Raw genomic sequence first — 15,932 nt, forward strand, 5'->3', positions numbered from 1 at the left:
TTTATTATTAGTTATATGTGCTTTCTAGGAATAAGCAAGAATAATATAAAGTATATAACAAGAGGTAGATTTCTTTAGCTTTGTCTACAGTATCAAAAACACATGAGACTTCAGAATAAGCCCTTTGTGACGACTTCAAAAACCATTACAAGTATTTATTTCTTTGCACAACAGAGCAACCATGATTCTTGCAGTAGCATTTCTACACCAGGCCAGCAAACTCCTAGTCACCACTCCTTTACCTTAACCCGTCACCAAACGGTACCTACCCTTCACCAGCAACCCCTGACCTGTGACCCCCAAAATAACGGGGTGACCTCCTCTATAGGTCAGCCATACTGGGCCATAGGGTGGTCGCTCCACACCGGCATGTTAGAGAGCTTTTCCTCTGTAGCGGGCTCAATGGGCCAGCCCCAGGCCTTGAAGAAGGGAGCCAGGTTCCTATTGACCGCCAGGGAGAAGGTCTCAGCATACAGGTTCATCTTTCCCTGGTTGTCATTGGGCACGTTCTGCATGGTGTGGTAGGCAGCAAACACCTTCTTGAAGGCGTCCCAGCCAAACTGGTCCTGGAGCTGGTGGGAAGGAGGACGACAAAGAGAAACTGCTTACACAAACTCAACCCGAGATAAAGTCACTTTTTTTAAGCATCTATATTTTCCTATCGGTCGTTCACAAGCACTAACTGTAGGGTTTGTACACAACATACTCTGCAGCAGGGCGTACTACACAGTACACATCACTAGAATCTCCTGTCACCTGCATGTAGGTCTCCAGTGCCACCCACATGTCCCAGCTGGCCAGATTCCTGCCCCCTTTAGCGTACCCCTCGGCACGGCTCTGTCGGTTGGCCAGCGCCATGTTGGGGTGGGCCTGATCCCGTTTCACCCCCAACACCTCCTCGTGCACGTACACGGACCACAGGTTACACGTGCACTCAGTGGTGTGTGAGGGGAACTCCCAGACTCCTCTCTGCTGGTTGTGGCCCAGCTCGTGGATTGCCCCCCACAGGCCCGAGCTGCGGGCTGCCACAGGGTTCATCAGGTCTGGGGCGGAGGAGGATTGTATCATGATAGGGTAGCCTGCATGCATGAAGCCTGTGGGTGAGAGGGGGGGGGGAGAGGGTCAGCTCAATGTCTGGATACTTACAGGGCAGAGGTTGTGCAGTCCACTCCAATACACTCTTTAAAAAATAGTTCCAAAAGGGTTCTACGGCTGTACCGATAGGTAGAACCCTAATCTATATTGAAGCAAAAATGGTTCTAACTGGAACCAAAAGGGTTCTACTATGAAGACAGCCGAAGAACCCTTTTTGGTTCTAGATATAAGCTCTTTTTCTAAGAGTGTAGGTCACTCTTGCTCCCCTAGAAACTGTAAAGGGACTGTCCTACCCGACTCATAATACATTTTTGAAATATTTTCGTCAATGTCTTTTCAGATAATCTCTCTTTTTCCTGTTCATATCCAGCAATTACACAATCCCTGGTCCCCTACCATAGTCAATTCCAGTCAAGACAGTTTGTCCATGCTATGAAATAAAAGGGACAGACGCTGACCATGGGAGATCTGGACGTCGGCCACAAAGCGCTCCTTGCGGGGGAACTTTGCGGGGACGGAGGCCAGGTCAGCTACCCCCCTCATGATGTCATCCCAGAGAGCTGCCACCAGGTCAGGCCGATCCAGACCTCGGACCACGTCAGAGTGGACGGTCAGGATGATGTTCTCAAACTCCATCTCTGCCCAGGGGGAAGGGGCGGTCCGCAGAACTGCCCAGTCAGCAGGCGTGGTCACCCCTGGAGACAGGAGAGAGGCAAGGGTTGGAGGGAAATCCTGGATCATTTCACTGAATTTATTACTTTCACGAGGTGTTGTGACTAGGCTGTGTACCTCTTCATAATCAATCATGAAATCCATCGGCCTAGCATAGGTGAGCAACATACATTAAATGGCCTTCAAGATGACTATTACCAGACAAACATTTGGTGCAATGTGATTTCCTACCACAATGATGAGTAGCACATTGAAAATCAATTCTCATAACAGCGGGGAGTTCAGTTTTAGTAACACAGCTGCAATTGCACAGTATGTGAGAGCATCGCTGTTCTAAGCTTAGTGTATCTCTGTATTCTACAGATGTTTCACGCAGAACAACGGCTCTGTTATTTCCTCTTTAATCTGTGGCAGCCGTCATCAACGTACATTCAAAATGGCAACAGAGAGCAGGAAGCAACTCAATTATGAATTAGGAATACATGAAAAGCAGATCAGAATACATGAATACAACTTTTTTTTTTTTAAAGAGGTGAAAATATATATTTTGCCTGGATGAAGTCAAAGGGGGCCCAGACAGACATTGTAAATGAGTAAATGAGGGGGCTGGATGGAGTAATGGACTTTGTGTTATCTTTTATTCACCTGGTATTTATCCAGGTTAATCTCATTGAAATACCCTTTCTGTAACACTTTCTATGAGGCAGCAACATATAATAATAGCACACTTGGCGCATTATAACACTTTCTATAAGCCATCATGAGTTATAACAACTCATAGTTGTAACACCCTTGTAATACATCACTTGGATGCATTATAAGACCAAAGTGTAAAATACATCATCGAGCCCCACCTCCCTCCTTCTCCCACCCACCCACTTACCAGTCTTGTAGTAGGGTGCCGGCACAGCACCCTGAATGATGACCTCCACCCCCTCCACCTGGGTCTTAGGAGGGGCGATGAGATAGAGGAGGCCGCCCCACAGGTTCCACACCTGCATCATCTCTGAGTCTATGGGGAAGCGCTCATGAACCACTGGCGCTCGCCTCAGCTCGTTCGAATTCCCAATGTTGTCAGTCTGACAGCCTATCTGGACCTGATGGTAACAGGGGCATCAATCAATCAATCCACAAAGTGCTTTTGCATCAACATGTAAAGGGCTTGATCTCAAAACAAATAAAACATGATTTGATTCATAAGACTTTAGAGTGATAAGACGTAACAAAAAGCAGTATTGAATACCTTCCAGCCCTGGTTGACGAGTTGTGGTGGCATGGCCATGTACGTCCTCATCCCAGGGGAAAGGAACAGACCAGTGCTGAGCCACTCCTCTCCTCCTAAGACAATGTTCAGCAGTGGTTATACTCAAGCACGACTGTATAGAATAATAGTGAGTGTATGGTTAGAAACATGTATTCCCACACTAACCAATGAGCTTGCGCATAAGCAGAGTAGCTATGGCGAAATATATTTTCTTGCGCCCATTTTATCTAAGCCATTACTCCTGGTGTTTCATATTGCTTCCCAAGACTAAACCATCTCCATTAGACCCATGATCCTCCGTTTTAGAGTGCAAATGAGAGCTAACTGACCTGCTGTATTACAGTTGATCCTAACCCTGGCATTGGACAAGGCGGGCATCATGGGCTGGTCCTTGATCAGGTAAGGCAGTAGGGCATCTGGGTCCTGGCACACCTTGTACACCTGCGCGCCTACACTGAGCAGCAGGTGGTCCTTGGCGCTTATCACCGGGCAGCTGTGGCACACCTGGGGGATGCCCGTCTCCTTCAGCACGTCGGTGAGCATGGCAAGCACCGAGGTGTACGAGGCACAGTCGTGCGCCCGCATGTGCAGGTAATTGGCGCAGTCGCTGCCAAGCTTCTTCAAACCCGCCTCCTCATGCTCCGTCAGCGTCTCGCCCTGGGTCACGTGGCCAGCAAAGCGGCGCAGCAGGTGGCGGAAGTGGAAGCCCTCGGAGCAGGTCTTACCCGGGACTGGGGCCTTGTAGCAGCCTGCGTCCAGAGTGTTCCCCATCAGGCTGAGGCCCATCTTGTTGAGGATGTGGTTGCCTGCGTACTCTGTCATGGTGTTGTGGCCCGGATTTGTCTGGGCCCAGTACCATGCATGGCCCCCGATCAGCAGACCCCCACCCTCGGCTACAAAGTCCTGGATTTCATCGGCCTGGGCGTCGCTGTAGGAGGTGCAGACGTAGACGCTAAGCTCCTTCCTGAAGCCGCTCTTCTCACAGGGCAGGCCCGACTTGCTCAGCAGGGTGTGGGCGGAGCCGAGCTGGGGCAGGACACCTACCAAGCCGTTACGGCCCTCGTCTAACCAGCGCACGGCATTGAGCATGAAGGGGGACATCTGCTCTCGGCCCAAGTATCCCTCGTGGGTGATCACGATGACTCTGCCCTGGCCGTAGTATGCCCCAGCCAGAAAGGCCCTGCCGTCCTTTGTGGTGCCGATGGGGAATGCGAGAGGGCCGTGTACCAGCACCTCTGAGAAAATAGCCCCGCCCTGGATATCAAACTCAGTCACGCCCTCCAGCAGGAACTCCAGGTCATCCTTGAAGTCCTTGCCTATCCTAGGGAAAGAAGAGAGTGAAAGGGTAGGTATGATTTGACAAGAGAAGTTAGACACATAAAAATAGCTCAACTAAACCATTTTTTTACATTTATTTAACCAGGTGATTTCTGGAGTTAAATAAAAACCCTTCTTTGTTTTCTTCACACCTGGTTCTAGGAGGTGATGAGGCACAAAATACCATCATGTACACATTTCCGTTTTACTACAGTATCTCTATATTAATATGCCACCTTCTCTTCTCTCTATGAAGTGCCCAATACTTACACCACAGACAGCCAGTTGGAAGGGATCTGTGGAGGCACAGGGAGAGTACCCAGCTCCCCAAGGTGCTCTGAGAAGTAGATGCCAGCCACGCTGGACACCTTGTTCCCAGGGAAACCTTGCAGGGTGTTCTGTTTGGGGTGTTCCTCCGCCCAGCTACACGCCTGACCAGCAATCAGCAGCCCGCCCCCCACCTTCAGGAACCCCACCAGCTCCTTCACCTCTGGGCCCACGCAGTACGCATCTGTCACATACACTCCCAGGCCCTCGCAGAAGCTCCCCACCTTGGGTTGGAGGCTGGAGTGGCTGAGGTTGTCGGCTACGGCCTTACAGCTCTGGTGGACACCGACGGTAGTGCTGTCACAGGAGGAGCCTGTCAGCCAGGTTAGGGCATTCTCCACTAGGGTAGGAAAGGCGGTGAGGTAGCCCTCGTGGCCCAGCACCACCACCCGGCCTCGGCCGTAGAATGAGGCAGCCATTAGGACCTGGCCACAAGCGTTCATGGCCAGTGGGAAGGCTTGGTCGCCAATCAATACTAAGTTGCTGGGTATGTTTGGCCCGTTGAGGTCCAGCTCCTTTACCCCCCTCATCAGGGCAGAGTAGGCCTCCTCACGGGACATGCTGGTTTGGGTCATGGCTTAGTCAGTAGGCTGACGATCCTGTAGGTGGTGGAGGAGAAAAAAAGTATTTTAAAAGACAGATATGTATTAAACAGTATAAGTACTGGAGGCTGACAGTCCATGTACATGCATTTAACTCTTTAAACTGTTGCTATGACAAAAACTAGTTTCTGAATTTTACGTTGCGATAATCTCTACAACAAAAGTATCATACATAATTCAGAACAAACAAAGGCATCTGTAAAACCTACCTAGATACAAAGGAAAACCAACCGCTGAAGATCAGAATCAAGAGGAAAATGGAGCTCAGAGCAAGCAGAGCAGCAAGCTGTGTTACATTCCACTTAGCATACTTGGAACAGTCTGAATGAAGGGAAGAAAGAGATCATCATATCAGCAAACCAAGCGAAAGGAAGGGGAGGGGTGTGTGTGTGTGTGTGTGGCCAATGACTGGCAACTGTGACCTGAGCAGACAAGGCGGGGCAGGGGAAAGGAAGGCATCTGTCAACAGTGAGTCTGTATGAATAGCTTACAGTCTACTCACATGGGTGGAGTCCGTCAGATACCAGAAGGGTTGCCTAATGCTTCTTTTTTATTTGTTTTATTTATTGCAAGAATAACAACCATAATGTTAATAAAATAGTTATGATCGGAATTACAAGAATAAGCATAATGCCATTTAACATCATCAAAAGTAAACTTAGGGAATTCTGGAGACTATATACACAACCATTAATGAACGATCTTAAGTCTTTCACTAATTGAGATTTCCAAATATAATATCTTGTATTCCTCCAAACAAATCTAAATATTACAGAATTGACTTTAAAAATGTTATTAGAAGAAAGAAAAAAGGTACTGACTTGGGAATATGATTCTAGATAAACAATCAGTCTTGGACAAAATAATGCAACCCAAAATTGAGATATCGTGATGCAGCCACTGACTTAATGAAACTCTTATGGAATTAATCCTATTATCGCTGTTTAAAGATTCTCTATCTGAAACGTTTGGCATAGACATGGGCTAGTAACTTAGAGCCAGTTGCCAACAACATAATTGGTGTCCAGGTCAAGAGAGTCATTCTTTGGTTTAATAAGAACTATTAGTCCCTGTCTCAAAGAAGGTGGTAAGATAGCATTAGCAATACCCTCTTTGTATACAGAAAGCAATAACTCTCTAATATCAAGCCAGAAATGTCAATAGAATTCAGGAGTCAGGCCACCCGGTGCAGGAGCTTTACCTATAGGCATTTGTTTAATGGCTTGGTCTGTCACATTCTGACCATCGTTCGTATGTGTTTTCCTTGTTTTAGTGTTGGTCAGGACGTGAGCTGGGTGGGCATTCTATGTTGTGTGTCTGGTTTGTCTATTTCTATGTTTGGCCTGATATGGTTCTCAATCAGAGGCAGGTGTTAGTCATTGTCTCTGATTGGGAACCATATTTAGGTAGCCTGTTTTGTGTTGGGTTTTGTGGGTGATTGTTCCTGTCTCTGTGTTTGTTGTCACCAGATAGGCTGTATAGGTTTTCACATTCCGTTTGTTGTTTTTGTATTGTTCGTTTTTTCATCATTATTAAACATGTATGAAAATTACCACGCTGCATTTTGGTCCGACTCTCCTTTGACGGAAGAAAACCGTAACAGAATCACCCACCACAACAGGACCAAGCGGCGTGGTGACGGGCAACAGCAAAAGCAGCAGCAGGAGAGGCAACAGAGGCAGCAGCAGCAGGAGCAGCAGCAGCAGCAGTGGGAGAGGCTGCACTACTTGGAGAAATGGACTTGGGAGGAGATTCTAGACTGGAAAGGACCCTGGGCAGAGCCAGGGGAATATTGCCGCCCCAAAGCCGAGCTGGAAGCAGCAAAAGCAGAGAGGCGGCATTATGAGGAGCTAGCACGGCAGAGCGGATGTGTCACGTTTCTTCAAAATCGAACCCAGAAGCAGACCAGGACAAGGAGAGTAGGAAGAAGGTGAGTATTTATTTACAAGTGAATGTGAGTGGGTAGATACATCCAGGTGGCGTAGCGGGCAGCGGTGGTGAGTTGATGGGAGTAAATAGGTGGATCCAATGGGGAAGCGGAATCCTCCGATGACCAGGCGGGAATGGGGTAAATGATCCGGGTGAGTAACTGAAGACAGAACAAACGGAGGTAAGTTGAAGGCAAGCAAGACGTACAAAACAACAAAACAAATTCTATCCAACTTGAGGCTGATACTATGGCACAACATACTGTTCATGGCTAACGATCCGGCAGGGAATGGATGTCAGGTCAGAGCTTTTGAAGGGGAGAGGTGATGATCAGGACAGGTGTGCAGATTACTGATGGGATACAGGTGCGGGTGAACATCGATCTCCCAACAAGCTAATCTGCCCGCAACCAGACAGGGTGCGTTCCAGGACACCGGAAACACACTCCAGGACAGAAACACAGGCAAACACAGACTCAGGAAGCGGGGTTCGTGACAGTACCCCCCCTCCGACGAACGCCACCGGGCGGACTACCTAGAGCACCAGGGTGGAGGCGGTAGAAGTCACGAAGCAGGTCGTCATCAAGGATCTGACGCCGAGGAATCCAACTCCTCTCCTCTGGACCATATCCTTCCCAATCCACGAGATATTGGAAACCTCGACCCCGCCGTCTGGAATCCATTATGCGGCGCACCGTGTAGGCAGGACCACCTCCGATCATCCGAGGAGGAGGAGGACGAGGAGGAGGGGGCAACAGAGGACTGATGAGAACCGGCTTGAGGCAGGAGACATGAAAAGTGGGGTGTACTCGAAGCGTTGCCGGCAATTTGAGTCGGACCACAACAGGGTTAATGATTCTCTCCACCACAAACGGACCAATGAACTTCGGTGACAGTTTCCTCGACTCAGTCCGTAGAGGAAGATCCCGTGTAGCCAACCAAACCTTATCTCCGATGGTGTAAGCGGGAGCAGGAATACGGCGACGATTCGCCTGGATCTGATACCGGTCAGAAACTCTAAGGAGAACCTTCCTGGCCCGATGCCAGGTCCGGTGGCAACGACGAATGTGGGCCTGGACAGAAGGAACCGAAAGATCCCTCTCCTGAGAAGGAAACAAGGGAGGTTGGTATCCGTACAGGCATTGGAAGGGGGACATCCCAGTGGCAGATGAAGGAAGGGTATTATGGGCATACTCGACCCAGGGTAATTGAGATGACCAAGAGGTGGGATCAGAGGAGACAAGACAACACAGCGTGGACTCCATCTTCTGGTTGGCTCTCTCCGCCTGACCATTAGATTGTGGGTGAAATCCAGAAGTGAGACTGACTGTAGCTCCAATGGCCAAACAGAAGGATTTCCAGACAGCAGAGGTAAATTGAGGACCACGGTCAGAAACAATGTCACTGGGCAATCCGTGGACCCTGAAAACCTCCCTAACAAGGATCTCGGACGTCTCCGTGGCAGATGGAAGCTTGGAGAGAGGGACAAAATGAGCAAACTTGCTGAATCTGTCCACAATGGTCAGAATGACCGTGTTCCCAACAGAAGGGGGCAATCCCGTGACAAAATCCAGGGCCAGATGCGACCAAGGTCGCCGAGGAATAGGTAGGGGGTGAAGAAGCCCAGAGCTGGGCCGATTGGTACTCTTGTTCTGAGCACAAACAGGACATGCGGCAACAAACCTCCGGGTATCTTCTCCCATGGCAGGCCACCAAAATCGTCTGCGCAGTAGCGCCATAGTCCGAGCAATGCCAGGGTGACAAGCTATCTTGCTGGCGTGGGACCACTGAAGAACAGCAGAACGGACCGACTCAGGCACGAACAACCGACCGGGTGGACCGTTACCGGGGCCGGGCTGCGTCCGAAGGGCCGCCATCACATCCTCCTCAATCTTCCATGTAACGGCTCCCACGACAAGGTTCTGGGGAAGAATCGTCTCATTCTTGGCCCCACTCTCATCCGTCTTGGAGAACATCCGGGAGAAGGCGTCCGCTTTGCCGTTCTTCGACCCAGGTCGGAACGTCAGGGAAAATTGAAGCGTCCAAAAAACAAAGCCCACCTGGCCTGACGGGAGTTGAGACGTTTAGCCGATTGCACGTAAGCCAGATTCTTGTGGTCAGTCCAGACCACAAACGGTTGCTCCGCTCCCTCCAACCAGTGACGCCACTCCTCCAAGGCAAGCTTCACAGCGAGAAGCTCCCGGTTACCCACATCGTAGTTTCTCTCAGCTGGTGAAAGACGACAAGAGTAGAAGGCGCAGGGATGGAGTTTACCGTCAGTGGAGCTACGCTGGGACAGGATGGCGCCCACCCCCACATCAGACGCGTCCACCTCAACAACAAACTGACGGGAAGTGTCAGGTTGAGATAGAATCGGTGCGTTGGTGAATCGGCTCTTCAAGTTCAGAAATGCTCGGTCTGCCTCAGGAGTCCAACAGAATATTCTGGTGCAAGACGTCAGAGCAGTTAAAGGGGCGGCCACCCGGCTGTAATCACGGATAAACCTCCGATAGAAGTTCGCAAATCCCAGGAATCTCTGGAGCTGCAATCTCGTACCGGGCCGGGCCCAATCCCGAACCGCCCGAACCTTCTCTTGGTCCATCTTGATCTCACCCCTGGAGATGATGTACCCGAGGAAGGATGTAGTGTGGGCGTGAAAATCACACTTCTCTGCCTTCACAAACAGACGGTTCTCCAATAACCGCTGCAGAACCTGTTTAACATGCTGGATGTGGCTGGAAAGCTCCTTGGAGAAAATCAGGATGTCATCCAGGTAAACGAACACAAACAGACCGATCATATCCCTCAGTACGTCATTCACCAAACCTTGGAACACTGCTGGAGCGTTGGAAAGTCCAAACGGCATCACCTGGTACTCGAAATGTCCCATAGGTGTATTGAATCCAGTCAACCACTCGTCCCCCTCTTTGATCCGAACCAGATGATACGCATTGCGTAGATCAAGCTTCGTAAACACAGTAGCACCCTGTAAAGAATCGAAAGCGGAGCTCATCAAGGGCAAGGGGTACTTGTTTTTGACCGTAATATCATTCAACCCCCGATAATCAATACACGGTCGAAGAGAGCCATCCTTCTTACTCACAAAAAAAAATCCAGCTCCCAGGGGTGATGATGAGGGACGAATGAGACCTGCAGCAAGAGACTCCTTTATGTAGGTCTCCAGGGCTTCCCGCTCAGGTCGAGAAATACTGTATAACCGTCCCTTGGGAAAGGCAGCTCCAGGGAACAGCTTAATTGTACAATCATAAGGTCGGTGGGGAGGAAGTGACTGAGCTTTCTGCTTATTGAACACCTCACCCAACTCATGATATGTTTCAGGAACCAGGGACAAATCAGGAGGAGCAGACTCACTGACCCGACTGGGGACAGCATGAGAACAGGCAGTCCTGAGGCAGTTAGCATGGCACTCAATGCTCCAACTAGTCACCTTACCAGTCACCCAATCGAACGAAGGATTGTGTTCTCTTAGCCAGGGGTATCCAAGAACCAGAGGAACATGGGGGGAAGGCAAAATGAAAAAAGAAATAACCTCTGAATGATTCCCCGACAACCGGTTCGGTCCTCATAGTGATCCGTGCCAGACTACTGCCGTTCAGAGTGGTTGCTTCAATGGCTTCCGGTAGTTGCTCCTTGGAAAGCCCCAGCTGTTCCACTAAGTCGGCATCAATGAAGCTGTCATCGGCACCTGAATCGATGAACGCGTTAATCGCTAAACTCTGATTCTTATTTATGAGGGTAGCAGGAAAACGAGGTCTGACAGGGCTCTTGAGAGGTTGAAACTGGCTCGCTAACAAACCTCCCAAACTTAACGAGCCGAGCAGTTTAACGGGCGCTGAGGACAAACGGAGATGTAATGTCCCGAGCTACCACTTCCTGACCCAAATGGTAACCGAGTCTCAGATTGATTAGATGGACCCCACTGCTTCTCCCTCCTTCTCTCTCGGACTCTATTATCTACCCGAATAGCTAAGGTAACCAAACTATCTAGGTCACTAGGCTCTGGATAGGAGATCAGCTCGTCCTTGAGTTGCTCCGACAACCCCTGGTAAAAAACCACTTGTAGTGATTCCTCATTCCAACCACTCTCCACAGCCAATGTCCTGAATTCTATCACAAAGTCTGCCACACTGCAAGCTCCTTGGCGAAGAGTGAACAAACGTTTAGCTGCGTCCTTACCTCGGACTGGATGGTCAAAAAGCCTTCTCATCTCTCCCGTGAATTCCTGGTATGAAGCCATGCAGGTCTCCTGTCGTTCCCAAACGGCTGAAGCCCATTCCAGAGCTCTTCCACGCAGCAGTTCAATAACAAAAGCTATCCTAGCCTTGTCAGTGGCGTAAGAATGGGGCTGCAGATCAAACACTAACCCACACTGCATAAGAAACGAACGGCATCTTCCCAAATCCCCTTCATATTTATCAGGCGTCGGTACCTTGGGTTCACGGAAGGAAACCGCATCAGACACGGCAGGTGAGATGGGTGAAACAGGTGGTGAATGAATCGCCGGCAAACTGAGCTGATCCTGGATCTGTGTCAAGCTAGCAGATAAATTCTGGATTGCACCCGCTATCTCCTGTAGCGTCGTCTTGTGTTGTCCCAGTGTCTTCCCCTGCTGGGTAATGGCATGGCAAACGGAATCCAGGTCCGCTGGGTTCATCCTTGGCCGGATCGTTCTGTCACGTTTCTTCAAAATCGAACCCAGAAGCAGACCAGGACAAGGAGAGTAGGAAGAAGGTGAGTATTTATTTACAAGTGAATGTGAGTGGGTAGATACATCCAGGTGGCGTAGCGGGCAGCGGTGGTGAGTTGATGGGAGTAAATAGGTGGATCCAATGGGGAAGCGGAATCCTCCGATGACCAGGCGGGAATGGGGTAAATGATCCGGGTGAGTAACTGAAGACAGAACAAACGGAGGTAAGTTGAAGGCAAGCAAGACGTACAAAACAACAAAACAAATTCTATCCAACTTGAGGCTGATACTATGGCACAACATACTGTTCATGGCTAACGATCCGGCAGGGAATGGATGTCAGGTCAGAGCTTTTGAAGGGGAGAGGTGATGATCAGGACAGGTGTGCAGATTACTGATGGGATACAGGTGCGGGTGAACATCGATCTCCCAACAAGCTAATCTGCCCGGCAACCAGACAGGGTGCGTTCCAGGACACCGGAAACACACTCCAGGACAGAAACACAGGCAAACACAGACTCAGGAAGCGGGGTTCGTGACAGGATGGAAGCCCGATTGTCAGCCCCAAAAATTTCTTGGGGGGGGGGGGGCACAGGGAGAGTGTGGCAGAGTCAGGAGTCAGACCTGAGCCAACTCCCCCTGTTTATCGTAAGGAGCCAAGGAGGAAACCAGAACCAGAGCCAGTGTTGGAGGTGAGCGAAGCAGAGACGGTGAAGGAGTTAATGGGGAGATTGGAGGAGAGAGATATGAGGGAGTTGCTGTGTTGGTGCATGAGACACGGAATCCGCCCGACGGAGCGTGTCGAGGATTTGATGACACCTGGGTCAGCTCTCCATACTCGTCCTGAGGTGCGTGCTAGTTGTCTGGTAAAGACTGTGCCAGCCTCACGCACCAGGCCTCCTGTGCATCTCCCTAGCCTTGCACGTCCTGTGCCATCTCAGCACTACAGTGCTCCTAGCAGTGCTAACCGTGGCGAGCGTGGTGCTGGTCAGGCACCGTGTTATGCGGTGGTTCGCACGGTGTCCCCAGTACGCATGCTTAGCCCAGTGCGCTACATCCCAGCTTCCCACATCTGCCGGGCTAGGGTGAAGATCCAGCCAGGGGGGTTGGTGCCAGCCCTGCTCTCAAGATCTCCAGTACGCCTTCACGGTCCAGTCCATCCAGTGCCACCTCCACACACCAGCCCTCCGGTGGCAGTTCCCAGCACCAGGCTTCCTGTGCGTGTCCTCGGCCCAGTACCACCAGTGCCAGCACCACGCATCAGGCCTACAGTGCGTCCCGCCTGTCCAGCGCTGCCGGAGCCTTCCTCCTCTCCAGCGCAGCCAGAGTCTCCCGCCTGTTCGGCGCTGCCAGAGCTCCCGCCCCTCAGTCCAGAGGCGCAAGAGCCCCTCATTCCAGAGGCGCCAGAGCTCCTTAGTCCAGCGCTGCCAGAGCCTTCTTCTCCAGCGTTGTCGGAGCTTCCCGTCTGCCCAGCGCCGCCTGAGCCACCCGTCTGCCCAGCGCCGTCAGTGCCGCCAGTCAGCCAGGGGCCGTCAGTGCCGCCAGTCAGCCAGGGGCCGTCAGTGCCGCCAGTCAGCCAGGGGCCGCCAGTCTGCCCAGCGCCGCCAGTGCCGCCAGTCTGCCAGGATCCGCCAGTCAGCCATGATCAAGCTTGGCTTTTTCATCTTCATTTAAATCTAGTTTATTGCTCGGCCTGTTAATATCAACAATAATAATATCTGCTTGGAGAATCTTTTCCGAGCTAGCATTTTACCAGTAGTGATGGCAAGACATCGAATTCTGAATGGAATAATGTCCCATTTGTTAGTAGAAGAAAGAGAAGAATTGAGACAGGTCTCTCTGATAAGAGTTTTAGACTGTAAACAACATGAACCATTCTTTAAAAGAAGAGTTACATTTCCAGTATGCTTTAGAAAATCTCTTGTCATTATCAAAACAAAAGGAACGAATAATGGAACAATGGTCTGTCAGAGGAGCTGAGGAACTACTACATTCACTGACAAGATGCATAAGACTGGAAGATACCAACCAATAATCAATTGTAGATTTGAATTGTCTGTCCCTCGTTGTAGGGTTAAACCAAGAAAAGTTGGTTTCTGAGAATGCCAAATATTGGAAAGTTGAAAGATGGAGCAGAAATGAAGAGTTAAGTTACTACAACAATGGGCTGAATGCCTGGTGGGATACCTATCCATCCAGTCATCAGGAGCAACAGTATCACCTCCAACAATAATGATATCTGTTCAATATTTGTTTTTCAACTCAGTTAAGACTTTACTAGATGTTAGAATATTGTTTTGTTTTTTTACTGTATGTTATAACCATACATATTTACCTATTTGTAACGTGACCCTTTGTATTAAAAAACAATATATATCCAGTGACCCTCATCATCACACCTGCTTTCTAAAACGGTACCTGGAAAACGTCTGAAAAGTATTACCACACCAGCAGAATGAGATGAGCCATGGCTAAACATGATCTTGTCACCACATTTTTAAAATCAGCATCTGAGGAATGTGTCTCTAGAAATAAAAAAACACTTGGCATTTAATGAATCTTTACAAAAACTAAAAATAACATTGCGTCTTATATTGTTACGTAAACCCTTGGTGTTTAAGGATAAAAAGGAAAGATACATATTGAAGAGTATCCTAGAAAAAGAGTTGTCTAAAAATAAACAGGGACCCTGAATAATATAAAAGTAGCATATACGCCCCATCAAAATGAACTTGACGAACAGTAACGACCATACAAAGGAAAATAAATGGATAGATCGTGTAATAACACATCTTATATTAATAGTTTACATCTTCAATTGAACTCTCAAACTTAAAATAAATACATATCTGAAGGATAATCAAGCCATATAAAAATAAATGGAGATGTACTTACACAATATCGATCTTGAAACAAAATGAACAAAAACCACATTTAGTATGCTTACGTTGGTTAATGCTCACATCCAAAAACTCGCCACTACAAACATTACCGCCCTATGCAATATCACCTATATGCCGTGTTCAGATAAACGACTGCAGGAATAAAGTCACCAGTTGAAAAAGTATATGGCTTCAACTCGTAAAGCGTGAATCAGTCAGTCACGTTCCTCCACCCTGCGGCGGTCAATGACAGCAAACCCCTGGCGAAAGAATGCTTTTACCACCTGCGTCTTGCCTCGTCGACTTGTGGCCACAGCTTCGCACCGGCATCCCTGTCGCGCTTGCTCAATTCTTCTGCAAAGCGAATGACTTTCTCCCTGCAGATCGGCGCCAGCTTCGCAGCTCTCCAAACCTCGTCTCTCACGTTCCTCAAACGCTCAACGCAAACCCAATGATGACCTATCTGTCTGTTATTCTCCTTTCTCTTGTCTCCGAGACTGTGTACAACATCTTACCGCGATGTTCAGGGTAGCAGAGTGATATGGAACAAACTTCCCAATAATGACAAGCACAATCCCTCTGATATTCTCACCATCAGTTTCAGGTAACCTGTTCGGTCGCAGCCCCCATCGGCGCTTGTATCGGTCCTGTTCAGCACTGGCTTGTGCGCAGCTCCTCGTTTTCTTTGGTCAGGGCATAAATGTAATTTTTCAACAGTGGTGATACCCTTAATGCCTGCTACATTCAAAGCTGTCGTTTTGTTAACGTCTGCAATCTAGAGGGTATTTTTAAGAATCATCTCATTAAAGCCATTCAACCGAATAGCTTGTTCGTCAAATGTCTTGTTTAATTAAACCCTGCATTGCCTTCATTGGTGATAGGCTGGGGTGGTTTAGTCTGCCCGGCATCACTTTCTCGTAATCTCTTCAGGTTAGGGGGTTTCGAAGGGTTTATTGGGCACCTGTACCGAAAACGAATTTACTCCGACGTTGGTACCGTTACTTCTGGGGGAGTGTCAAAATCGTTCATATAGTTGACAGTATCCACCTGGGTTACGACAGCTCCCTCTACATTTTGCTAGCTTCCAGCTAATGTTACTAGCTAGCTAACACTGATTTCTTGATGTTCGGTAAACCA

General features: G+C 49.2%; 1 protein-coding gene across 1 annotated transcript; it reads right to left on the reverse strand.

Moving 5' to 3' along the window:
- Nucleotides 1-141: 141 nt before the first annotated feature.
- Nucleotides 142-5,644, reverse strand: zgc:162193 (TRPM8 channel-associated factor homolog). The gene is made up of 8 exons (XM_031796226.1): nt 5,487-5,644; nt 4,619-5,274; nt 3,361-4,352; nt 3,011-3,105; nt 2,651-2,864; nt 1,554-1,790; nt 757-1,094; nt 142-572 (listed from the first exon to the last, which is right to left on the reverse strand). The coding sequence occupies exons 2-8, from the start codon at nt 5,248-5,250 to the stop codon at nt 330-332; spliced, it is 2,751 nt and encodes a 916-aa protein (XP_031652086.1). The 5' UTR covers nt 5,251-5,274; nt 5,487-5,644; the 3' UTR covers nt 142-329.
- Nucleotides 5,645-15,932: the final 10,288 nt, after the last annotated feature.

This window comes from Oncorhynchus kisutch, linkage group LG18 (assembly GCF_002021735.2).
Source record: "Oncorhynchus kisutch isolate 150728-3 linkage group LG18, Okis_V2, whole genome shotgun sequence".
Lineage (NCBI taxonomy): Eukaryota > Metazoa > Chordata > Actinopteri > Salmoniformes > Salmonidae > Oncorhynchus > Oncorhynchus kisutch.

Bases quoted from the DNA above. Each gene is read 5' to 3' on its own strand.
- zgc:162193 (XM_031796226.1), bottom strand. From the start codon at position 5,250: ATGACCCAAACCAGCATGTCCCGTGAGGAGGCCTACTCTGCCCTGATG. The intron at 3,106-3,360 runs GTCAGTTAGCTC...ACATTGTCTTAG, and splicing joins GATCAACTGTAATACAGCAG to GAGGAGAGGAGTGGCTCAGC. The intron at 1,095-1,553 runs GTCAGCGTCTGT...TCTCACCCACAG, and splicing joins CGACGTCCAGATCTCCCATG to GCTTCATGCATGCAGGCTAC.